The following is a 25,594-nucleotide window of genomic DNA, read 5'->3' as shown; positions in this document are numbered from 1 at the left end:
ATTAGTTTTATTTAATTGCTTGCTGTCTAAATGCATTATTATGGGGAGATATCTCCAAGTATACTATTTGTTCAGATTTTATTATAATTTACTTTATCATACCTATCATATCTCTTATATTTAAAAATTTAGAAATCGAAATCACACACACACACACACAAGTGTAAGAATATTTTGAATAAGTATAACATTTTATAAACACATTGCCCTGAAATAAATTGGGGCTGGGATAGTTTAAAATGTCATTATTTAATTTTACAATATTTATGTTTATCCGTCAATTTATTGCGCGTGTGCATAAGATAGAATTCACAAGAAGCATAAAACGATACGTTTGTTAAAATCAATTTATTATCATTGTCCACTTTCAATTTATTTTTATTTATTCCGTTGACTCCCAATAGCTGGAAAACATTAATCTTTTGCGAACATTACATTTTTGGAGGAGGTAAAATTAAAAGAAAATGTAACACAATTAAATTTATGTTTAATTGCAATATTTACAGTGTATCTTGGAACATTGTAATTACAAAAGTACCCTTACGCATTGCACATTGCACACGCAGTAATAATCCTAGAAATGCATCCTCGGGAGAGGATGTTATTACATATGTATATGTATATCTATGCATGTATCACGTTAGAGATAGTACTTCGATAACTTCGCAAGCGCTAATCATTAAATAAAACTCACCGAATTAAATATACGATAGTTACAATTATCGCAGCATACATAGACTTGAAAATACTTATTTATCTCGTTATTGCGTTGGGTTATAATTATTATTGTCATCCGCGCGAAGATGATATATATATCGTGTTTATAAATCGGTTTAACATAGTAAATGCGTCGACCGATAGCTTACGATAAGATCGTTGATCATATTATTAAGATAGTCGTTGAACATCTACGCATAATTCATCGTCTACTTCACCTAAACTTTATACGTGATTCCGGTAAACAGTAAAAAGGAATGACCGTCACAATCTTACAAAATTATATTTCATGGTAATGTTTTTCATTCTTATTTTTACTAACAATGAATCTGCTGATAAAACAATTTAATGTAGTTCAAAATTGACAGGACGTTCATAAACACCAAATTAATTTCATGAAGTAGTATTATCTCATTTAATGTTGATTGGAAAGCACTGATTCAGATGTTTCACATATTTACTATGTCGTATGACGAACGTTGCGTTCGACGCACGTTCAGGGGGCAATTAAGACCGTATTACAAACTTAATCTTTCAAGAGAAGCTGTTCTCGTAAAAGACACTATGTACACCTGCCGTTTTCGTCGTAACACGCGAGATGCCATTTTATCGATCGGAGAAAAATATGAGGGGAAAACCCGTTACGAGAGAGGGAATATTGGAAGATCTTGCTTCGAAATTGGCATCCGGTGTATCGTTTAGTGAATTGAGCGAACGACGGGATGCCTAATTTATACTCTTCCGTCTTCGTATCTCGATTAGTCACGGGAATCGTCATTCGGATCCTTGGTTCGCGGAGTTCGGAACGTCGGTGCCATCCTTTATTCGCGGGCGGCTATCTGACCTGGACGTCGCGCCGGTATCCTGCGTCGGGGTGCCAGGAGGCCGCTCAGACCGCGCGTCTCCTCGTGCTTAGTGCTGGCCGCCGTGCTGGTCTCGGCGAAGACCGCCTCGGTCGGCTCGGTTTCGCCGGCGGTGGTTTCCTCTTCGGAAACGGTCTCCTCCTGGCTCGATTGGGCAGCTGGAGTCTCGGTTACCTTGCGTCGCGGTAGCAGCGGCGATCTCCTGATCGCCGGCGATATTGATGGTGACTTTGTCGTGGTCTTCGGTTGCACCTGCAGCCGATTACGGTTGCGCAATTTGTTCAGAGGATTCGATGTGGTAGCTTTTGTCGGTGGGCTAGTTTCTGCTGGCGCCTGAAGAACGAAGAAGGTGATTAGTCGAATAATTTAGGCGAGTAATAGTTGCTGATTCTCGAAATTTGACGTTCTGTCGAAACTTGACTGAAACGTGAGAAAGTTACTTCTGAATTTTGTTATTACTAGAATTTTTGGAAAGAGAATACGTTACAATTAAAGAATCTATAATATTTAAAAGTAAATAAATTTCTTAGATTAATGATAGTTTTTAAAATAGATTATGAAAGATATAAAAAAGATCTGTGTTTTTTTTTTCAATTAGTCTATTTATCACAATGAAGCTTCATTCTTTGCTATTTTTTTCTTTCTCTCTCTTTTTTTCTGTTTTCATCTTTCGATCTTTCATTCTTATCAATGGTCAAGTATTCGTAATTCGTGACCGCGAAGTTGTAAAGTCGAAAGGTGAAAAGCGATCGCGAGCCGTCTCTCGCCGTCGATGACATTTCGAAAGGCCATCCAGTGAAAGTTTTCAAGAGAGAACTTTATCGAGTGACATCACGTTGTCCTCGTAACTAATCTTGCAAAGTATGCAGTTACCTCGCGATACAAATACACGTACATATTTGAGGCAGAATTTCAGAGTTGACCTTACCTTTGGCATGCGGAATTGTTAGATCGAGAGAAAGAGATATCTGCATAATTATACGACTTGTTCAGTAATAGATACACATTTGTTGAAGTATCGGTGCGTATAATTCGATTTACCTAGCCCAGAAATAAGTTATTTTATAGACAATAAATTTTTTTTACAATTTCTGTAGTTCTGTCTATAAATTTAAAAATAAATCTGCATAATCATGAAGCTTATATTTATAAATCATGTTTTATGAGAGAAACACTTAATGGTCGTATTCTTCAAATAGTTCAATATTCAATAGAAACTTTGAATTTTGAAATACATTGAGATATATAGTTTTATATATGAAAAAAAAGAGAGAAAGAGAAAGTATTAAAAATGCGAAAGCATAAAATTAAGTATTAACCTCATGAGTCTCCTCCTCGGTTCCTTCTCCGGCCGGTTCCTCGACGGATCCCTCAGGGACTTCCGGTGCGAGCGTCGTCGTGGTCGTCGTCTGTCCTGGTTTCTGTCTCAGGTTGACTCTGCCACCGGGTCTTATGGCCGGTCTGATTGCAGGCGCGCCAGGAGGTCTCGTGCGAACGGCGGACTTCGGGGTTGCGCTGTCCGGCGCGGTCTGGGCGACGGTCGAGCCGGCTTCGGAATTCGTTACACCTTCCTGAGGTTCCTCGCTTCCCGGCGCGGCTGTAGTCGGTCGTCCCCGTCTCCGGTTGATGTTTACCTTGTTGAAGGTAGGCCGTGCCGCTGCAGGCGACGTTGCGCCGTTCGACGGCGCCGACGTTGTCGTGGAAACGGCGATTCTGCCGCCGGCAGGTGTGCGGAATCTGCCGCGACCGGCTGGCGGTTTTTCCGCGTTCGCCGAGCCGACGGTCTCTTTTTGCACAGTGTCCTCTTCGATCGGCTTGTTACCACCCGGTCGCGGTCGTTTGAATCCACCGTTCGAACCGTTACTGCCGAAACGCGCTCGAGTTCTTTGAGTCGGCTCTGCGGATGCTTCGGTCGTGCTGCTAGTGCCGCTGTTGGACTTGAATCTGATGAAAGGCAAAATTATATAATTCTCATTACTAAGAGACTTGTAAGAGAAAATTTTTAGAGCAACACGTAAAAAAAAAAAAAAGAAATTAGAAAATACTAATTCTGATAAAGATATACCGATTTCTCGAGACAGCTGGGCCGCCAATTCCAGGTCGTCGGAATTTCCCTCTTCCTGCGGGGGCTTGAGTGGTGGTAGTCGGTGGTTCTGTGGTCGTTGTCGTTGTGGTCGTCGGTTCAGTCGTCGTCGTCGTTGTTGTCGTCGTACTAGTGGACTCATTAACGATCGTAGAATCCGCAAATTCCGCCGTTGTCGTTAAGTCGGTCGTAATCTCGTCGTCGGATAAAGTCGTGCTGTCTCCAGCTGTTTCACCAGCTTCGCTGCTGGATGCGTCTATCAGATTGCTTTGTCCTTGTTGCAGGAAGGCATAAAGGTCCAGGGCAACCTTGTCCATGACCGACGGATATTCCGTCGTTGGGTTATCCGTGGGGTCAGGGCTGACGCTGGGATAGATCGGCGAGGTTTCCGTCTCACTGGACTCTTGCGCCCTGTCCTCCAACGATACGCGTTTGTTGCCGGATCTTTCCGGTGCGGCATCTTCCTCTTCATCGTCCTCTTCGCTAGAACGCACCGGTTGACCTCTGCTCAGTTCCACTCCGGTCTGAAAATTAATTTGTCCGTGTAATTTAAAATTCCTTATTTTAGTATTGCAGAATATCTCCGTAACATGAAAATGTAGTTTCAGTTGTAACAAACTTATAGCTCTTGTAATGAAATATTTGCGAATCTAATTAGACATTTAAAAAAATGCATTTGATCACGAAGTACTATCTGATATTTATTTCTGAATTGGTTTTTTGCAGATTGTATTGTACTTTAATTATTTAATGTTAATGTTAATGTTTTAATTTTTCCATTTTTGTGATCAATTTGATGTACTTACGTTAGAATCTGATTAATGATTGTTCTTAAGGTTAGGATACAACTTTGCATTTAAATATTTTTTTCAAATAAAACAATTTATTTTAATATAGTTAGAATAACTACCTCAGTCGATGCTGTGCTCAGGCGTCTTCTAGGTGTCGGTGAATCATCAACAATTTCTTCGACAGGAGCTGGTTCTTGAACTCTCTGTGGTCTTGCGCGATTTCTGAACAAAGGTTCATTGTCCTCATTAGGGGTAACACCTAAGAATCTAACAGGTCCTTTCGGCAAGGTTTGCGGAAACTCGGGACCTTCTTGATGAGTTCGGAAGCTACTGGAATCAACCAGATCTAGATTCGGTCGCGGTCGATTACTACGACCTCGTGAAGGTTCCGTTGTGCCTGTGTTGTGATTTGATCGTGATCTGTTAACAATCAATCGTATAATTAATCGTATTTTACATTAAAATATAAAGTTTTTGATGATAGAAAGGTTAGAAATGTTAAACAGAGAAAGAAGATAAGTAGAGAAAATGTAAATATATTTCACGAAGATATTGTATTATACTTAAAGGAAATATTGCATTTTTTACAAAAGATTATCATTGTATTATTAATAGATACCTCGGTGGGAAACGAGTGTTCGTGGGCAGTCTTTCCTCGGAAATGTCTTCAGTTTCGACCAGCTGTCTGCCTCTATTTCCATTTCTATTTGGTATAACCTCGTTATTGCTAGGTTCCACGGTGCTCGACCTCTCCACGGTACTATACTTGCTTCTGTTATTGGGGGTGTTTGCTCTCCTGGGCGCCGACGTTGTTCTGGAAGGAATGTCGTAAGAATTCGTCACAGCCGAACCCGCCGTACCTGCTTTGTTTTCATCCTCCTCGTCGTAGTAATAATACACGTACTCGTATTCGTAATCCTTCCCGTTCGGTCCTTTCTTCACCTGTTAAATATAAAAGAAGTTAAGTTGCAATTTGATCGAAAAAATTTGATAATTTCTGAGAGACAATATAAAAATAGAATTGCATATATGGCTGCGTTCGGAAACTTCACTCGGGTGCACACCAGCGTCGCGCGCGCGTTCTGTCTTTGTTTAATTTTTAACAAGTAACAGATAGAACGATGCTGGTGTGCACTCGAGTGAAGTTTCCGAACGCACCCTTGTTTATATTCTTTGAGGAAAAAAATTCTCGTCGCGCACATTTTATTCAATTAAACCAAATATAAGTGTAAAGAGAATGTATAGTTCATTAATTGTATAATGTACCTGAATACGAGAATTCGTACCAGCCGGTACCAAACTCACGTCACCCAGGTCTCCAAAATTCGCGTCCGAAAAACGCGCATAGCCATCTTTGCTATTCTCGCGAATAATGTTTACGGGAACGAAATCAAAAAGGCTGTCTTTGCTACGTGCTTCACGTGGAGTTGTTAAGATGGGCAGCATAGTTGTTGGATATTCCGCGCTAAAAATTATATCGTGTTATTGTTGAAATACAAAAAGAATGTAATTTTTTATATTTGCATTAAATGTGAAGATAGTTATACTAAAAAAAAAGAGAGAAAGAGAAAGACAGAAACATATAATTGATAGAAAAATAGACAAAATCACGTTATTCTTTTAAATTTAAACAAATGCAGATAAATTGGAATGTTTTATGGTTCAGATATCGATAAAAATTCAAAGAAATTATTATTAAGAAACGGTAAAAATGAAGGTAAAAATATTTAGTTTCAATTAATTACTTATCGGTTATTATGGATTGTCAGAAATTTATTTCATCGCGTTTTATTTATGGAGATATTCGTGATCAAACGAGTTGCACAAAAATGCTTTACCTGACGTAGACTCCCGGAATAACCTCATCCTGTTCGATCGGCCGCGGCCTTTTAGAATCAATTTTCTTTATTCTGCCTTCCTGCAGAACCTTTCCAGTGTCGCTAAAATTTTCGAGCTCGACTCGTGCTTGTCTTTTAGCGGTGAGACTTTCCAAATCCTCCTCCTGGGTCAAATCCAAACGTCTGGCAGGCTCGAGGGTAACCACTTTTTTCTCGTTATTCTCGAATTTCTGAGTGACTTTCTTAGTTTGTTTATTGTCTTTCAGCGCGATTTTCTTTTCGTCAATGTATTCGTCATCGTCGTCTAATGGTTTTGCTACGTTTTCTGGCAATTTATGGGATGTCACAAACTCTGAAAAATCGTTAAAATTTATAGTATTTTTTTAGATTTCGTGCAATTGTTTAAACATTCTAAAAAATTAGTAGAATGCAATAATCCTCGCTCGATAAAACAAAATAAAACAAAAACTCATTGTTCTTGTTTTATCTGTTTAATGTTAAATTAATTTATTTTGCATTTGATTGAACTTTGATTGAGCTAATACGCGGTTTCTAATTTTCGTTTAAATCAATGTGCAATATACCTTCAATTGCGAGGGCTCGTGGTGGCTGATATGTCGTTGCCGCGACATTCTTTCGAGTCAAACTGTCACCGGATATCTGCACGACATCCGATGGACTGTCTGCTAGCGTGCCCGCAATGACGCCGCATATTCTGCAAATTTTAATACAAAGACGCATTAATAAATCTAATGTGATTACTTTTAGATGTCGTAAAGTATAATGAAAGTTCGAGCATTTGAAATTATTAATTTCTATGATACAGATCTATGTTATACAAATGTATGATTAATGTAAAGAGAATATGAAAGAAAGTTATCGCGTATTATCATATAGTTTATAGTTTAATGACACATCTTCAGCGAAAGTGATAAGGCGCGTGAGATGCAAGGAGACGAAGTGTAAACGATGACGGAATATGTGTATAGCTAATGCAAGACTTGATTCGTGGTGAAAGTTCACATCTGGTTGTCGAATCGCAAGCTGCATTCGACGCTCTCGTCCGGTTCTCTCGATTCTTCTTCACACCCGTTGCGCAAAAATTAAAGTTCACCAATAACGCAAAACTCGAATGTCGTTCGCAAGAATATTTCAGCAATCTAAAGAATTTTGTAATTTAAACTGGAGAAAGTATAAGCTTACTTTTATTTTATAAAAAATTTTATTTTGCTGAAGTGAGAGATAATTCGCAGAAGCGAATAGAATTATTTTAATATCTGGAATAATTTTATTATTAATCTAATTTCTTTTTTTTTATATATTAAGAACTAGTTTTTTCAAATGTTATAAGATCTTTAAATATTAAGGTGATCCTCCGGATACCAGCATACGACCTCGTCCTCTTTTTTTCCCAAGATTACCGAAATTGGCGACCACGGGACATATAATAGCTTCCACAGTTGTTGACTTTTAACGCTATTAACATTTGCCTATATTTCTGTTATATCACGTGATGTTTCTGTTATATCACGTAACAGTAATAAAATCTTGACATTTATAAAATATTTTCTACATTTCTCGTAGAAAACATCTTTCTAAAAAAAGCAGAGAGACAAGTTTTGAACGAGGTCAAACAAAGAGTAGTGAGATAATAAGTTTCTTGAATTCATGGCGTTGCATTTGCAAGGACGATTCATGAACGAAGGAGAGCCGCTTCTGAAATTAACACGAATACCTAGAGCTTTTTTCCTTCGGTAAAATGTAGCCGGCAAGGGCACTGTGTGGTCACGGAATTGTCATTTTAAAAGGTGATTTCTCCGATGCAATGCTATATGTGTATTTTTCTATTTTTAAAGCAAAGTGTTAGGGTAACTTATGCATTTTAATATCGTAGCGGTTTTGCATCATTAGTTATAATTTGCTTCGCTATATTATTTTTACGTTTACAAAAAGCAAAACTTGATTTTTCTAATATATGATTTTCTTAATATCACGGTTTTTGCTAATTATTCTCCTTTCTATTATAATTATTAATTTTTATATATATAAGAAAATAATCTATTTTTATCTGCACGTCAACATAAGCGTATCGTATATTCACTATTTTGTAATTAATATGCTATACTTATGGAAGAGAAATAACCTACGACATTTACAACAGGAAATTGTTGTTTGAATATGCACCGTTCCGTTTGAGCGATCTTCCGGTACAAGAATAATTTACAACTGGAATACATTCACAAATAAAGTAGAACAAATTATAAGTCATGGCTTTTTCCATTCTTTTGGAAAATAATTTCTCTGATTTAAAATTTTTCTCTGCAGCAATCCAGAGTTTCAGGTTTCCTCCGCTTCGTATAGTGTAAGAAACATTATATTGGATAAAGATATAATATAGAATTTTTAAATTATAGTTTAAAATTGATGTAGAATTATAGAGGTATCTATAATAATTTTAACTTTGGATATTTATAATTTGCCAATGCATTAGACATTAGACACTGTGCTACAAACTTAGATTTTGAAATAATTGAATTGTTACATGCTTACATATTATGTTTTTGCATGACCGATAAAAAATTTGACAATCTACAGATTTAAAAAAAATTAAATTTTTACATAAACAAAGAAAATATTTAGAAGCCTGTTTTAATTCTTAAAATTATCTTTTTTTAGCACAAACAAAATTAATTAAAGATTATACTGTTCTGTATGTTTGTGCAAAATTTCAAATCTTTTAAAATTTTCAATTTATCAAATTTCTGCGTAATATAATATAAGTAAGAAAAGTAAGTAAGAAATTCTAAGTTTGATAATTAAGAGATCAAGGTATCATAACGGCACATCCCACAACTCAATCTTAGATCGAAAATGGATGCTTAATGCAAGAATTTATCGCGAAACCGTATGGAGAAAGCGGTCTTGCTTACAAGCGTATCTGCATAAATATACTGCGTACGTAGGTATCTCCAGTGGCACGAGACAGTGGCATTACGTAAGTCACAATATTACGGCAAAAGCCTATTACCGACCCGTAAATGTTTTTTTCGTACCGCCTACGAAACGTGGCTCTCTATACGCATAAATTTGCTGAAAGTTTTAATAGGAAAAAAATGCAAAATTTCGATTACCTAGAATTTTTATCAATTTCCTCTTCTCGCTCTTTCTTATCTAATATCATTAATTATAAAATATATAGTATATTATGTAAAAATATATGTAACAATTTAATTATTTATAGATCCATTAACATAGCAATGCACAGTTTCCAGCCAGTATATAGTAAACAATTTTTTTAATACATTGAAGTTAATTCTTACTAATCTTCTAGTAATTTAATTTAGTTATTTTAAATCAATAATATATATATGATAGCTTTATTTAATATTTTAATGTCATAAAATTATCAACAAATTTGGCGTCAAATTTTTCTTGGCAATATTGGAATATTTGCTGCCATTTATTGCGGATAGTACCATAAAATTGAAAGGCGAATAAATGAGGCATTAAAAAATACAGTGATCTACTAGTGTAAACTTTCTTTTGCGTACCAGCAGCCTGTATCTGAATTTGTTTAACATTATACATATTTATTATATAAAAGAGTAATAATTTCATTAAAAATTCTACGTAATTTTATTTCTAAAAAAAAAGTAATATATATTATTAAATATAGAAATTACATTAAAAATATTTGATTCATATATTAGTATAATTTTATAGGAAAATAGTTTTTTTAATAATGCAACATTATCATTAACTACACCATGAAATCGGAGTTACATCTATACGAATCGTGTATTTCAGTAAAGCGTTGTAAATTCATATTGTATTTGCCATACTCTCGCCAAACATGACAGTAATGCGGTTTCAAAATGCACGTCGTCTGACAATTACTCACTTGTTTTACTTCGCGATGAATCTCGCGCGTTTAGAAAATTCTTATTAGATAAATACAACGCTTAAAAATCTAACAGTAAATTAAGTGCATATGGAATTGATTTTATTTTAATTGCTCTTCAGTGCATATTTTGTGAAATGTATTAAAATAAATAATTGTAAAATATAAAATACATAATCAAATAAAAAATAAATAGCCAGAAATTGGTCAGTAACTAGATTCCTGGCTATTCTTTTTTATTTATAATATTTATCTTCTACTCTCTCGAGTATATATATTTTATATATTATACACATATATTATAAATTTATATATACATATATATATTTTTCTTATTTATATTAATATACATATTTTTTAAATTAGTTCTTATTTTACATATTTCACAATTTATACATAATTGAACATTGTAAGTTATGATCCAAGTTGGACTAATTTCTTTCTTTGATCGACAGTTTGAAATTGAGGACACGTCGAGAGGTTTCTCCCAAATAAATTATATACACATTCGCTTGAATGAAACTATAAGTAATTGGCGTATCTAAGAGAGTGAATCGTTGATTGCGCGCACCTTTCGCTACGATAATTCTCGTAATACAGAAGCGTAATATCTCTTGTCCATGAAAAACCGCTCTTTCCTTCATATCGATAATCATCTATATATATATATATATCATTAACCGTGATTTTATATGAATCGCTTAAACAAGAATTTTTTTCATTATTTCCGTAAGCTAAGGTAAAACTGATGTAAATTAATGTAAGTCTTGCAAATATTGCATATATATATATATATATATATATATATATTAGGATAATTTTCTTGATGCATTAGCACATCCTAATTACTGAGTTTTTGAATAATGGTTATAAAACATTAATTGTAAAAAAATTGGGATAAAATAGCAATTAAAATTTTACGCTAAATTGACTTTATTCTATTGTTCGTTTTCCAAAGCAAAAGTTGCATATATTTTTTTATTATGCGCAAAAGTGCTATAATAGAATTATAGTGTGCCAAGAAAGAACATTGAATAAAAAAATAAATATGAAATATTCGATGGTATTTATATAAAAATAACACGTAAATAGGAACTAATTTAGAAAAGCAGTGCATAGCGTGTTGTTACATCAAAGATACGCATGAACCGTTAACTGAAACTTAATTATCATTTTCAGTGAATGTGGAAAGGAATTTTGATAGAGAAATTAAGATTCAAACAGACAAACTGTGTCGAATCTATATTATTATTCGTGGATAACCGGTATTCGGTAATTAAGTTATAACTTTCTGAATTCTTAATATATATTAGAATCTTTTTTAGTATTTAAATATTAATTAAATGTAATATTTAAATTAGAAACAGTATCACGTGTCTCTCTGTTTGATATAACTTCCATTTACGTATCTTTTGTTGTATTTTTAAATATAATTTAATCCGTTATCAAAGACAAGTAAAATCTCCAAATTTTAATCAATGAATTCTTGGATTGTCAGTTGAATTACTCACTTTTTATTTCAAAAATCGAAAATATATTTTTCTGTACTTTATTATTTTTTACGCAGATTTACATTTGCATGTATAGAAAAAACTTTATTATACATGCAATGTTTTTAATATTATCAAATTATTTTTCGCGTTTCTCTCTTAGAAAATAAGGCTTTGCCGTCTCTTTTATTAGTAGCTAACTCAATTACGCTTAATTTTCTCACAAGTAAGATTTGATTTCACAAAGATCTAATTCTCACACGCGCCCGTTACTGAGATTGCTCTCTCAGATAAAAGAGAGATACGGAGGACTACTGGTGACTGATTTCTTGACTACTCACAGGAGCACGCTTCTTAGCCACATGTCTGCACTGCACACAGTTCTCTTTTTCGTCCTGCTCGCCTTTTCTCGTTTCACTTCTATCGTGGTACGTGAACAGCTGCTTCAGATTAACGAAACTCTTCTCAATATCAGTATATACCCGGCATATATCGGCACTTTCTCAAGAATATCGAAAATATATTCTCTCTGCAAATACTATCGATGTTGACGATGTTCTGTATATATGTATAAGAATTGTCACCGGACACTCGCGATCATCTCTGTCCTCTTCTCGACCGATCGCGACCGGCACTCGGGGATCTAGTTCGCTGATATGTTCACTGGATGAGCCGATTCTCCAGGATGTAGCGTGTACGTGCGTTTCGGTCGACGTGACCTCCGTCCAGCTTCGTGACGCGACTTCGCCGACGAGGCGCGAAACGAATGAACGAATGGCAAAAGCGAACGCGCGCCGATAGACGGGGAAAAAGAAAGATCAAGCGAGAGTGTGCATACGTGTGCGTATATAAGACAGAGACAGAGAGAGGGGAGAGAGAGAGAGGGAAAGAGAGAAAGAGAGAGGGGGAGAAAAAGAAAAGATAAAAAAGTGGAAAAAGGGGCACTAAGTAAAAGTAAGAGGTAGCCGAAGGACGTGGTGAGGGTATGAGAACGGTGGCGAATGCAGGCCTCTACTTATACCGCCACCCACCACGGCCACCCGGAGTGCACCCCACCAGCCCATGAAAAGTGGACACCACGTAGTCGAACTCGACTCGACTCGGCTTGATACACTCGATCTACACACCGGGGGTCACCGGAGATCTGAGAGATCCTGGCTGGCTGGCTGCACGTTCGCCTGCCGGCATGTATCTCAGTCCAACCACCACCTGACTTCTCACGACGTCTGACCTGACTTCGCGAAGTACTGTTTCTCCTGAGTGCATTGAGAGGCTCGATTCTCTCTTTGTCTTGCATATATTGTCTCATGTTTGCGCCGGGAATTGAAAGCAACGTGCGATTTCGACGAGTTGAGATTCTGTTTTAAAGCGAAAGATATAGGTATACGAAAATAATATCTTAGTTGAGAAAGTGATTAACAAGTCTCAGACGCAATATTTGCGGGACTTTCGATGCTGTTGATTGCTTTCCGCTGCTATTAAATGATTTTAAAATTTCTCCTTACTACAGTGTAAAGTTAACACATGTAATTTTGCTCATCCGAACAAATATCTTCTCTCGACCCCTTTCTTTTTAAGTCTCTTCTTGTGAAGGAGTCTTCAGTTGCACAGAGAGGAATCTCACGAAGATTTCGAGGAAGCCTCGAGGATTGTCTCGATTAGCACGGATGCTTTCGTAATATGCAATTTCGCCTGAATCACTCCAAGTACAATACATCGAAAAGGCGGTTCTTGCATTAGAAATGCGGAGCTGATCGCGTTAAAGAGATCCTCCTTCAGAACGGTGACAAAATAAGAAAAGGAGCACGAGACCGTGAAATGTAAGAATCGCTCTTCAACGAGTTTGTCTTTTCCTCGCAGCGACAATCAGCGAAGCGCAATTCCGCCACGGATACTAAGAGCGAAACGTGCTTGAAAGGATCGATAATCTTTATTGGGGCCATTGCATAAGTCGCTGCAGCATCTTCACTTCCTCCTACACTCAACAAAGAGATATCTCTTCTCGAGTTCTATCTTCATCTCGTTCAATTTTTATTGCCAGTCTATGAAAGTTACAAACTTTTCTGTCGAGTGTTAATTTTTTTCCCATCAACATAAGAACATATTTTTTCCTATTTTCTTAATAATCTCTCTTATCTCGTAATTATTTTATATGAAAAATTAGAATTGTATCAGTCGAATTGTATTGCGATCTAGAATAATTTTTACTTAACTATATGTCGCTCAGCAAGTCTTAAAATTAAAAAAATATCACTTTAGTTAAAACAGACGAAACGATTCAAGTACAATCCAATGAGATTTGATTCGTTAAGATCATCATGCTCGATTCGTGTAATCGTTGGCGAGAAATTATGCAAGACTTTTCTAACAATAATTCGCAAAGATGGTGCGCGCTGATCGTCGCCGTAGGTGTCAAGGCCCAGTGAAACCGACAACGTGTATAAATTATCCAGCCTGGAGCGTCGCGCCAAGAACCAGAAGGCGGCTGCGGCGTTAAAGGTCTTTGCGTCTCGTTGCGCAAGAAGAATGTCGATCCATTAGGAACAGGTCAGGCTATGATAATTTTCGAGCGAGTGTTGAGAATATATCGAACGGTCGTGTTAACAGTTTGTTTTTTCGGGGAAAATTTAATAGGACGACATGTTTTGAGGGAAACGTATAGTCGTGAATATTCGAAATCTCGAGGTATTCCCCGTGTCGTTAGCATGGTGAAAATATAGACATTTTATTAGATTTCTTAACACATATATACATGCGATTTTATGAACTCTTTGCGCCTTATCATCATCAATACGATATAATTTCATTTATACGCATTTATCCCACTGCAACAATTATTCTGATTAACTATACAAGAATTATTTTGTATCTGTATTTATATAGCAGAGAGAAGTAAACTCAAAAGTGTTCAATTCAAGAATGTGAAAGTGAAATTTTACATAAAAATCATTCATGAAAGTTTTGCAAACTTCTTTTTTTTTTAATCGAGATTTTCGATATATCTTCTTGCTTCTCAGATACGCGATAATTAACTAGATAGTGAACTACAAATCACGAATCATTGATCAGATTCTTCAGTCAAGTGTTTCAATAACTACTTATACTCGCGGATACGGATCAGAAACAGTGATCCTCCGTAGGCGTATGCGTATATACATGTGTAAGTAACCGATACGTGTGTACGTATACGCGCGGCCGACTGTGTGTACGTGTGCATGTATGTACACGTGCATATATGTATCTATACGAGACTTTCTCTCGGCAAGGAGAGCACCCGTGCGCGCCCCTCGAATAGGCAGGCACGTGAAACGCGAGAGAACAATGTCTTTTTTGCCGCGCTATATTAAGTACACCGCGAATGGGGTGACATAACGCGGAGTTCAATTGTCGGAACAAGCTCTTCGCCACGTAGGCGAACGTAATATTCGAATATTGCATTGTGCACCAAGTGGAACGGGTCGTCCGTCGCGCGCAGAAAGTTCGTAAAACAATATTCAAATCGCGAGATCTCGTCTACTCGTCTGGCAAGAATAGTGAAGCAACCGAGTGGGAGAGTAAGAGCCCGACTATGTAGAACATGATCGTTACTCCGTTGCCGTCAATGTAGTCGCGGAGTATACAATCTTCACCTCGGTTCTTTCGCAAGAGAACTAACCGCAGTGTCTCGAAAATCCGCCTAAACTCACGCCTCAATTCCTATATCTCGCTGCAAGCCACGTGCCGCAACAAAAATACAATATCAGAATTATAACGAATCTTTCGAAACTCTATCCGCAAGATGTATTTTTTGTTGACCGAAGTGAGAGCATCAAAGCAAGAAACAAATTATAACCCTGCAAACAATCAACGTAATAATATATTCGCTCTCGCAGTTTGTTCCGATTGTTTTTGCAATAAAGTTATTTAATAGTATTTAAATACAACCTTGCGATTCTATAATTATAAACAGCATCAATAAACGATTACGACAAGCATCAGCTCTAACATTGATATTAGATTATCGAGCTCTTATAACTATTGCATAATCTAAAAAAAAGCAGAATTAATTTTTTTACGTAGTAATTTTTAGATTACTTTCTTGGCATCGCTTAATTTACCAGTCTGAACAATTTTGATTTATAAATATATATGAACGTTTAGATACGAGGTATGTTTTTTGAAGTGTTCATTCCGCTGACAGGAAGCTACTTGTAGCGTACATGATCACAATTTGTGTATAGGCATTGAATCAGTTCGAAGACGATTGTCATTCCTCGCGGCGCGAGCGATATCCGCTGCAACGATATCCGACGGACCTTCTATATGCGAGTCGAAGGCTAAATACGATCGGCCATTGACTGCTATGTGCGAACATGCTTCTGCGCACATGTGAAAATCGTCGGTGTCCAGCGACCTTGTCGAATAATGATCCTTCGCTGACCGAGATCGGGGCAAACGAATCGTGCGAACGAAAGAAAGAAGTTGAGAAATTTCAGGGACGACCTTTCGAGTGAAATTTCCGTCTGTCGCTTGTCTCGCGACTGTTTTATTGCCGATGTAAAATCGCGTCAAGTATATACTTGAATGCATCGACGCAAGTAGAAAAAGACGTGAATGGACGGATAATTAACGGCACAATAATTGAACGCGGTTGGGTCTTTCTAAGAAGAAAAACTTAATTTTATAAATTATTTTTTACGTATTTATTTTTTTCATATTTACTATTAATTCAAAAAAGAACAATATAACATTTTAGAATAGTCAATAATGTTTTTAATTTTGGTAATAATAAGAGATAATCCTTATTATTTTCGACTTACTTTCCGCTTTATTCGCGAAAAAGTGCTTCGTACTCTTCCGTAGTTCTAAAAGGCATGCGAAATGACCTGATGCACTTTGCATCTCGATCCGTAAGAGTGATGTGCTATTTTCCTTTCTATCGGATAGCGGAGGAACTCTCGTAGGTAGCCCAGCACCGCTTTGGAACGGTTCTCGATCTCGATCGCGTGTCTCTTCGAGCCGAGGTCATTGGTACACATACGCGCGCATTTTACAGGGTGTGTATACAAGGTATATATACAGAGAGATATATATATACACTTGCACATAGTATATTCGCGGGAAACGGAGAACCTTGACTGCACTTTCGCGGAACTCGCGCTGCATCCCAATCGACCTTTAAAGGACCAACCGACGTTTTCCCAGTACTTTCGAAAAGCAGTTATAGCTCGCGAGTTCGCATAATACCTGACTGGAATTCTTGACGCCATCGAGAATAAAGACATTTTAAAATATTTGCGCCGAGACTTTGAAAGCTCTGTTGAGTTGAGTGAAAAGTTTTGAGTCTGTTCTCTATTTGCAATTCCTTTTCTTGTCGCTCGTCGCGTTTCATTGTCAAACGTTTAAACTATGAAATTGGCTGCTTAATTATTCTCTAATATATCCATAGAAGGATCTCGATCACACAACATCATAATTATAGGTATGCGAATGTGGAGTAGATAGTATGAAAGCACTTTCCCACACAGGAAGTACACAGGAAGTACACAGGTGAGATTGTTTATTTCATATTGGATCTAGAGGTAAAAAATTTGTAGACTCGTTTGCCGATAGATAATTATAATTAATAAGTAGTCTTTATGATATTATTGTACGCGTTGGTAGCATATATATATATATATGAAGCTTTTCATTTTCTATTCTCTATTTTACTTTTCTTTAACTCGATTGGAAAGTACTTTCAACTCAAAGATTTTGATATTGTCCCACTTTTGATAGATACTATTTACCTATTTTCACTAAGAAGAAGATTTTCACTAGTTGAGAAATCTGTCATTAGAATGTTACAATTAAGATTAATATATATAATGCATATGTATGTTGCAAGATATTTAAAAAATGTAGCTTTTTTATATTTTTGGTTATAAACTGATGATATGCTTTAGGACGATTAAAAGATAGAAGAAGCCAATAGGTGCTAATCTTTTTTGTGAAATGTGTTTTCTACAATAAAATTAAGTTATGGGAGACTAAGATTTTCTAGTCTTATTTAGATTTCAAAGATTTTTCTAAGGCAGAGTTCTAGAAGAAACTTTTATTAAGCTTTTTACTGAATTTATATTGAAAAATTCTTGCAACATTTTTAGATTATTGTATATTCTATCTTCCTGTATTGTCTAAATTTACGATTCAATGCAGATTCCATTTATACATGGTGTACGTGCATATGCTTCATAATTTTGACGTGACTTGACAAACTTGCACGTGCGACTGTGTGTCTTGATGACATTGATATTTCTATTAATAGCACTGTTTTTAACGTGATAGTTTTATTTAAATGTCTTATTGTGCCAGGAAAGCAGGAAAACAAGCTGTTTAATATTCATTGAACTCGAGATTGAAGTCATATGCTATGCTGATGCAGATTGTGACTCCACTTTGATCTTCTAATGCATCCTATTTTTATATGTAATGAAGAAAGGTTTATGTTGTCTTATATACGGATTTAAATAGTTTTAGTCAAAATATTTAAGACTTCAACTTCGCTGAAGCAATGTCGATTTTGAATATATTTACTAATTCTTTAGATATACAGAATATTCGGTAGTTAACTGAAATTTTAACAAGGAGTATTGCCATTATTAAATACCTAGTTTTTTATTACATTGTATGCAAAATTATAATATAAGTGAGATATATGGCATTTAAAGGTTTCCCATCACAAGTAGAAAGTATTTTAATAGCATGCATTTTGTCGAGGAACATAGAACGTGATTAATTTATGTAAAAGTATCGGACGATGGCGGCTCGCCAGAGACGTCAGCATTTTGAGTAGCCGCACGTTTTGCAGCTGGATCAAACGAGACCGATTAAATGTAAAAACATAGCGACAAATGGCGTGTAGCCAATAAGCGGCTGTTACTACCAATAAGGTACAGTGCGTGCCGTTTTCAGTTCGGATTCACTTTTACAAACTTCGCTTTCTCTGTGAGCTCGAATCCGCTTCGAATCGCGGCTTCTATTTTCGAAACGTGTAAAATGTGAATGAGCTTTCGCCGAGTTATTTTATTAGGATGATTGATTGTTATTTGTATATACATATTACAAGCATTACATGAAAATATTAATAATTTATATCAGTAATAAGAATTTGATAAAAATGAAATAATATTTTTACATCTGTCACATTTATTTCGTTTTTTAAGACAAGCTGTTTGTTAATTTATTTTACGATCGACGATAGAGGACAGCATGATTGTGTGTAAATTATGTTCTTGACGATAGGTCCGTATAGCTGTTTGCGAGTTGTAAAGCTTTCGCGGATGCGATATACAAAGTGAAATCCCGACATTACAAAATATCTTCTGGCATATCTAGAATCGAACAGGACTAACTCATTCTCAATGTTAAGGACAAGAAAGAACCGGAATTTCTAACGTGCGCATAAATATTAATGAAGACGCGAAGACAATGGCATCATTGGCAAAAATCGCATGTACAGTAGAATAGTCCATTATGAGTTTATAGCCATCATACATTTCTAATGGTTTGCACGCCGATATTTAAAAGTACAAAATAGAGAGAGTAATGAGAGAGATTTAAGGGAAATTAAGATATTTTTATATACAAGACAAATTTCTCTTAAACTTGTCTCATCCAGTTTTTGCACGGCTAAGTCAAGGGCTTTGCCTCGAATAAATCGTTGGTGAAGAGGTGTGGCGAGTGATAATAAAGTGTTTTCGATTTGAGCAGAGACGAGACACGATGATGAAATCCGAGGCGCCCAAAGGAATTTCATGGAAAGTGCCTCCCACTCGCCTCTCTTTCTCTCTCTCTGTCGAGATCGACCGGTCCAGGCATTTTCTTTTCTCGTTTATCTCGATACTCTCTCGCTCGGCGTTAGCGCGTGTCGACTAATAACGCGTACGCATCTCTCGGAAATAATTCTCGTGTTTCCCATTTGCAAACGCACATTTATCACAAGTTTATGCGAGGCGCGCGAGACGTCCCAGTGATTGTTGAGAGGAAGAGTTCTTTAAGTTATCTTTCTAAAAGTCGTCTCTCAAAAATCTCCTTATGTTATCTGCTTGTAGATATGTCTAGTAAATGAAGTCGCAATGATAATCTGTTAAAGAAATGTATAAGATGTCACGAATACTGTTTTCTCAGTAATTTTAATATAACACGCACGCGCTCTTTAGCTTTGGCAGTAGGATCTTTTATAACTTCCGTATATAGTTATTTTGTAATCTAAGAATGTTATTGTGATACAACACAGAAACTTGCGGAGACATTGATTTTAGGTTTCTTTAAATTTAATTCCTATTCGTTTTTTATTTCGATTCGATTTATTAAATAAAATCTTCACCTTGTATCCGGGCAGCGCCTTCTCTCTCTCTCTCTCTCTCTCTCTCTCTCTCTCTCTCTCTCTCTCTGTCTTCGGAGAATCTACCATTGTGTTTCCTCACGTAATGACAATATATTACCACCTCATCAAAGAAATAACGGGATAGAAGTGTGAGAGAAACATTATAACTGTTCGAGAGGTCGAAAGCAAAACAACGACATAATTATCTTATCATATTACAATAAGATTATTCTTTACTTACTTATGTCTTATTTGTTCTTATTATCTTTTATCCAAGTAGTAAACGTTACATATCTCGTAAGATTTAAAAAATGTTCAGAACTTTTTTCAGGGAATAACTTTTTATGTGACTACTCTTTCCTTCTTTTGATCGTGGATATTTCATACGCATCTAATGTGCGCTATTGGTTTACGAAATGCATCCCGTCCGAGAATCGCTCGTAGAGAAAGATCTCGCGCGCGGCCGGGCATTCCGGTTTCGCGAAACCGGATATCAACTTGACCTACTTCGCACCGCGACGATCGCGAAGTTCTACATTTCGTTATATGCATAGCAGGGAATATCGCACAACTATCGTCCAGAGATAAGCCAAACGAAAGCCAAACTATGAATAATGGAAACTTGGGCGAAAATAATAATAATTTTTCAACTATAAACAGTCCTCTTATTTTCTCTTCTGCTTCTGATAATTAAAGTTTAAAAGAATGCAAATTAGGAGATAAAAGAATCTTTTTCTTCAGTTAATTTTAAGTCGAGACGTCTTGCATGAGATTAAAATGGCCGATAATGATAACTTAAGTTATTTAAGGAACACGATAAAGACGAGGAAAGTGTATACTAATAAAATTATGACGCTATTAACATTACGTGGCAATGAAAATTCTTGTCGTTCTTGTATTTAATGGAAGCAAATTCTAAATAACGATATGGAATAACGTAACGATCTGAGGCACCTCATTTCTTTATTGGTGATAGTTCTGGGATACCTTGTATGATGACCTTAACATTGATATACACGCACATACGCGACACGTGGCACCGCGTGTCGTGTGGGCGCCCGCCGCCCAATATCAATCGCGGTGTGCCGGTGAAAACGTTATAATTATACTGTCACTCGTATGTTATGTATCGCTTTTTCTTATATCGATATGTTAATTCAATATCGCGTCGAATGCATCGTATTCTCCGTGAATGACATCGTACTTCGCGATATGATTCGCAATTGAGTATAAAAAGTTGCGCAAGCGGTTGGATAAAAAAAAAACCAAATAAGCATAAGTCTCGTAGGCGAATATACGGATTTATCGTTGCAGTCATCGTTAGGTAACAGGTCGGTTTAACAATTACAAATTCGTCACGGTGAGTCGTCCCATTCTTTCGAACAACTTCTTGTAATTTCTGCTTTCTCGCTTACAGTTGCGTGATGATGCGCCGCTCACTGATTTTTCCGGATTCATTGGAACTGTACCCTATTTTATTTATAATCAAGCGAGAGCGTTTATTTTCCTCGCTATCGCCGCGCTGTCCTCGTCGCTGTTGATCCTGCACGTTCAGCACGCGTGGACGGACGCGATATCAGGGAAAGTGAATAAGGATCTCCTCTCCACCCGAGAGAGAAAGTCCCTTCCTCTTCCTCCCAACTCCTCTCTCTTCCGCGCGGATATTTCATTTTACTTTACCGCTGGCCCCTGCACGTTATTATCGTTCATTGATTTCGCTGATCAGGATATAAACCGCTCGAGTCGCAATCCAGCTCGCTACCGTCGTAAACGTCAACGACACTTGTCGCACCTTTTTCTTATTGACACGCGTTCAATCGAGACAGGAAAGCTGTTAGCAAACGAGACATCCTGTTCGCGATTCTAAAGATCGATACCAGGTTGATTAATCGAACGATCAGAGACACGTGACACGCGATTCTTCAATATGTGCGTACTCTTGAGTATAAAAGAATTTCTTTGGTTTGGGAGAGGCGGAATATAAGTATGGCTGTAAGTTATAAGATGTCTGAAAAATATTTCTGATCCCCTCGTTAAAATATATTATTAAAAATAAAATACGCATAATATTATAAATCTTTTTTTAGGAGGTATAAAACAGAGAATATATGAAAGAGATATATAAGAGATATAAAATTATTACTTTTAGAAAATGTAAAAAACATAATTTTGTTTTATTTTATTTGGTATATAAAAGATATGAAATTTACACGGAAGTCTTCTGTAAATTATTCTTTGTAAACCATCATTCTTATATATCTACTTAGCTATAGCTGGTTAGTTACGTTAGTCAGTATGCTATTATTATATTTTATTTTATACATACTTCCTGTAGTTCTCGCCAACATTTCTCACCGAGCAATAGATAATATCTCATTATTATATCATCCTGTGAGATGAACATATTCGCACCATCGTCGTGATGCGACGTCTTGTGTAATCTTTAGCCTCGCGAGAAATGATATATCAGGATGTCTCTTTCTAACGCAACACTCTCCTTTATCCTCGCAAATGAAATGTAATTACGAGCTGTGTTATAGCGCACGTGTAATCAACAAAGACACTTATTTGTTCATGGAGGATATATGCACTGTTACAGTTTGTGCAATACGCTGAGTTATAATGCCATATTTCCATAATCGTTTCCTTATGTCGCAATGACATTTTGTCGGCGATAGCGAATGCAATTGCAGTTTGCTGAGATGCACGCGTTCGTCGTCATAGTCACGTTTGTCGCGAAACCGTTTCCTTGTATAATTATTATGCTCACTTTCAATTATATATTTTTGAAACAATGGCAATAGAATTTAGAGTAATTAACCGGAAAAAATGATACCTTTAGAATCAATTTATAATTCCAATATATACTCAGAAAATTCAAATATGGTAATATATTTGTAAGACAAACATTATGCATTCTATGAAATATGCCATAATCTATATATAGACGTGTAGACAAGTGTGTAAAAAAATTTCACATATATAGAACATGATTACTCTCCTGCAATCTCTTCTGCGACATTATCGAAAGGTCAACATGGGACTTGTTGCATTGCCCACAGATATTTCTGTTTGCACTTAAAAGTCGTATATTATGACCATTTTAGCCATTTAGTTATGTAATTGACTATAATATATGCAGTGTGGAGTTGAATACGAATATATATTTATACAATTATTTCATCATTACGGCAGATAGAGATTCAGAAATGCATAACAGATAACAAATTCTTGCTTTATTGCCAGTGAATCTTAATTTCATAGAACATTGACTCTTAAACTCGCAATTACCTTAATGTTAAAAATAAAGAAGTTGCCGCGAGACACACACACACACACACACACACACACACACACACACACACACAAAAGTGCGATATTCCGTGTATTTCTTCGCCAAGGAAAAGGCGTTCTTAAATTCGCTAGAGAATCCGTAGACAAGAAACAATCAGAGAATGGATAATGTTCGAAAATGAAGTCAGGTTTAACCTTTGCCATAATAACAGCAATAATAAATCGTGACGGTAAAGAGTCTCAGCCTCGCGTGCAGCCTGAGAAATCTTAAATAGCCACGTCAAAATTCTTCTCTCTTCGCTACACGCTATTTTTTTTGTCAAAGATTGAAATCGCGCGCGCGTTTATTTGTTTCCTTCGTTTATGACTTTCCTTCCGCAATAACGATAACGGTTTCGCTGCGTCTGAGGGAAGTTCCAACGGTTGTAATAACGACGGAGGCTGAGAGAAACGGGAAATTCCTGATGGAATGTCGTCACGATCAAGGATGACCGGTAAACCGGGCGAGATCACTCCGGATTCACGATTAGAATCTTACGTAGGCGCTGTCGCAAAAGTATTGTCCATATATGTGCATGCGTGTATCTTCGCGTCTTCGTTTGAAAGCATCCCTTTAATTGTTACGTTTGCCATAATGTGTTACCGTTTCTTGATTTGATCATATTATATATCTGTTTCCATTGAGTTTAATGTCGATTTTTCGGAAGATAAATGCTGAGCGAAGTTGTTGCTAAGTTGCAAATATATTATGATTCCAAATTCTTTTATGTTTTTCAGAAGGAATTTATTTTACGATTATCTACTGTATTTAATTTCGTATATTTTATAAACAGCTCAATTAATATTAACTATTCTCCCACTGTATAGCTTATAAATGTCAATTTTTTAACTAGATTTTTTGCAGGTTTCTTCAGGTCGAAACGTCTTGTTCTACCTATGACATTTCCTTTTTTTCTCTGACTTCTAAGAATAGCATCGATCCTTTTGCTCGCAAGTCACCGACGTGCTTTCGTTGTTTTTTCTCTCCTTTTCACCTTCTCTTTCGTCGTTCGTGGCCAAAACGTGGCCATCCCGGTGTCAGGACGCGGCTCGGATGTTCTTTGTGAGTGAAATGTTTCTCGTAAACGCCTCAAGGCCGACCAGATGCCACCTTCTCTCACTTTCCTGTCATATACCTCTGCTCTTACGATCCCCGTCGTGACTACCTTTTTCTCTCTCCCTCGTTTCTTTTCGTTTTCTAGCATTTTATCCACAATCTCTCCCTTGGATACTTCGGCGGTTCGTGGCCCTTTCGTATCGCGATTTGCAATCGACCCAAGGCTGCACAGGACAGCCGAAACCATAAATCCCCTCTATAAACTCCGCCCGATAAAATTGAGTCCACGATGAACTTTAAAGTTCAGCGCTCTCGTGTTCACGAACGAATTACAATCGCTTTAGGTCATGTAAACGCCGACGTTTCGATTAGTTTTGGAGTTCAGTCGCAGATTTGTATCGCGACCTGATGCCGATCGTAGTTTCCAGGATTCCAATCCTTTGTGCCGAAAACCCGTTATTGTCAATGTGTTGTAAGAGTCAATATGTGTGTTAAGATGTGCAATATTCAGCGACGATGAATCACTGGTACTCTCTCACTTTAAACATTTGTTTTATGAATAATATACATAGTTTGCGTTGTCATTAGTGTCATAAACTACATTTAATTAGAATATTCTTTAATATTATTTCTTGATAGTTACAACGACAGCTGACTTGTTTAAGCACTTTACTTTTTAAAGCTTGAATCGTGCTTCGTGTCGATCGTACCGAGACATTTCTGCATATCGTGAGTTTGGGTGTGCAAGAGACATTTCGATGGGGGTGAAAGGCATTAAACGAGCGTTGTGAAGAGGTCGTGATTGGATTTATTTATTGGCAATAAAGTGGGTCGGTCGCACCAAACTTTCGGAGTTTCGGGAGTGGTAATGCGGCACTTCTCGTGCGGCACACTCGCATAATGTAAGAATGCGGGAGTGCACGCCCCAAACGCCTCCAACATTCCGAAGTTCGTCGTAGGACGTTTTCTCCCGTGTGCACATTCCGCGAGGATGCGTGTGCATTATTTTTACACGACTCGGGCATTTGCGAACTGTGACGGGACAATAATGGAGAACGTAAGGCGTCCGGCGCCGATCGGATGAGTCAGGGATTGAATACGTTTGTTACAAAGTCGCCTAAATCTCAAACTATAAATTACGAGTTTAAGTCTACTTTCTGACTTCCAAAAAGAT

At 36.8% G+C, this 25,594-nt stretch overlaps 2 protein-coding genes across 4 annotated transcripts in view; one reads left to right on the top strand and one right to left on the bottom strand.

Annotated features, from left to right (window-relative positions):
- The window catches only part of LOC143908376 (uncharacterized), a 244,935-nt gene that overhangs the window by 1,989 nt on the left and 217,352 nt on the right, over window positions 1-25,594 (top strand). The gene's annotated exons all lie outside the window — the stretch shown is intronic.
- On the bottom strand, window positions 468-12,679 carry LOC143906902 (uncharacterized). 2 transcript variants are annotated; one of them, XM_077423270.1, is made up of 10 exons: window positions 12,025-12,679; window positions 6,877-7,007; window positions 6,293-6,644; window positions 5,721-5,919; window positions 5,359-5,396; window positions 5,074-5,268; window positions 4,574-4,874; window positions 3,646-4,187; window positions 2,900-3,524; window positions 468-1,913 (listed from the first exon to the last, which is right to left on the bottom strand). In XM_077423270.1, exons 1-10 carry the CDS (start codon window positions 12,045-12,047, stop codon window positions 1,539-1,541), a joined length of 2,781 nt encoding a protein of 926 aa, XP_077279396.1. In that variant the 5' UTR covers window positions 12,048-12,679; the 3' UTR covers window positions 468-1,538. The 2 variants fall into 2 exon arrangements, with proteins under 2 accessions (XP_077279396.1, XP_077279387.1); XM_077423261.1 differs by having other exon boundaries at window positions 5,074-5,396.

This window comes from Temnothorax americanus, unplaced genomic scaffold (assembly GCF_048541705.1).
Source record: "Temnothorax americanus isolate GAGA-0224 unplaced genomic scaffold, ASM4854170v1 Scaffold11, whole genome shotgun sequence".
NCBI classification, from domain to species: Eukaryota; Metazoa; Arthropoda; class Insecta; order Hymenoptera; family Formicidae; genus Temnothorax; species Temnothorax americanus.
The sequence above is the reverse complement of the archived record's forward strand: the minus strand, read 5'-3'. Positions and strand labels throughout refer to the sequence as shown.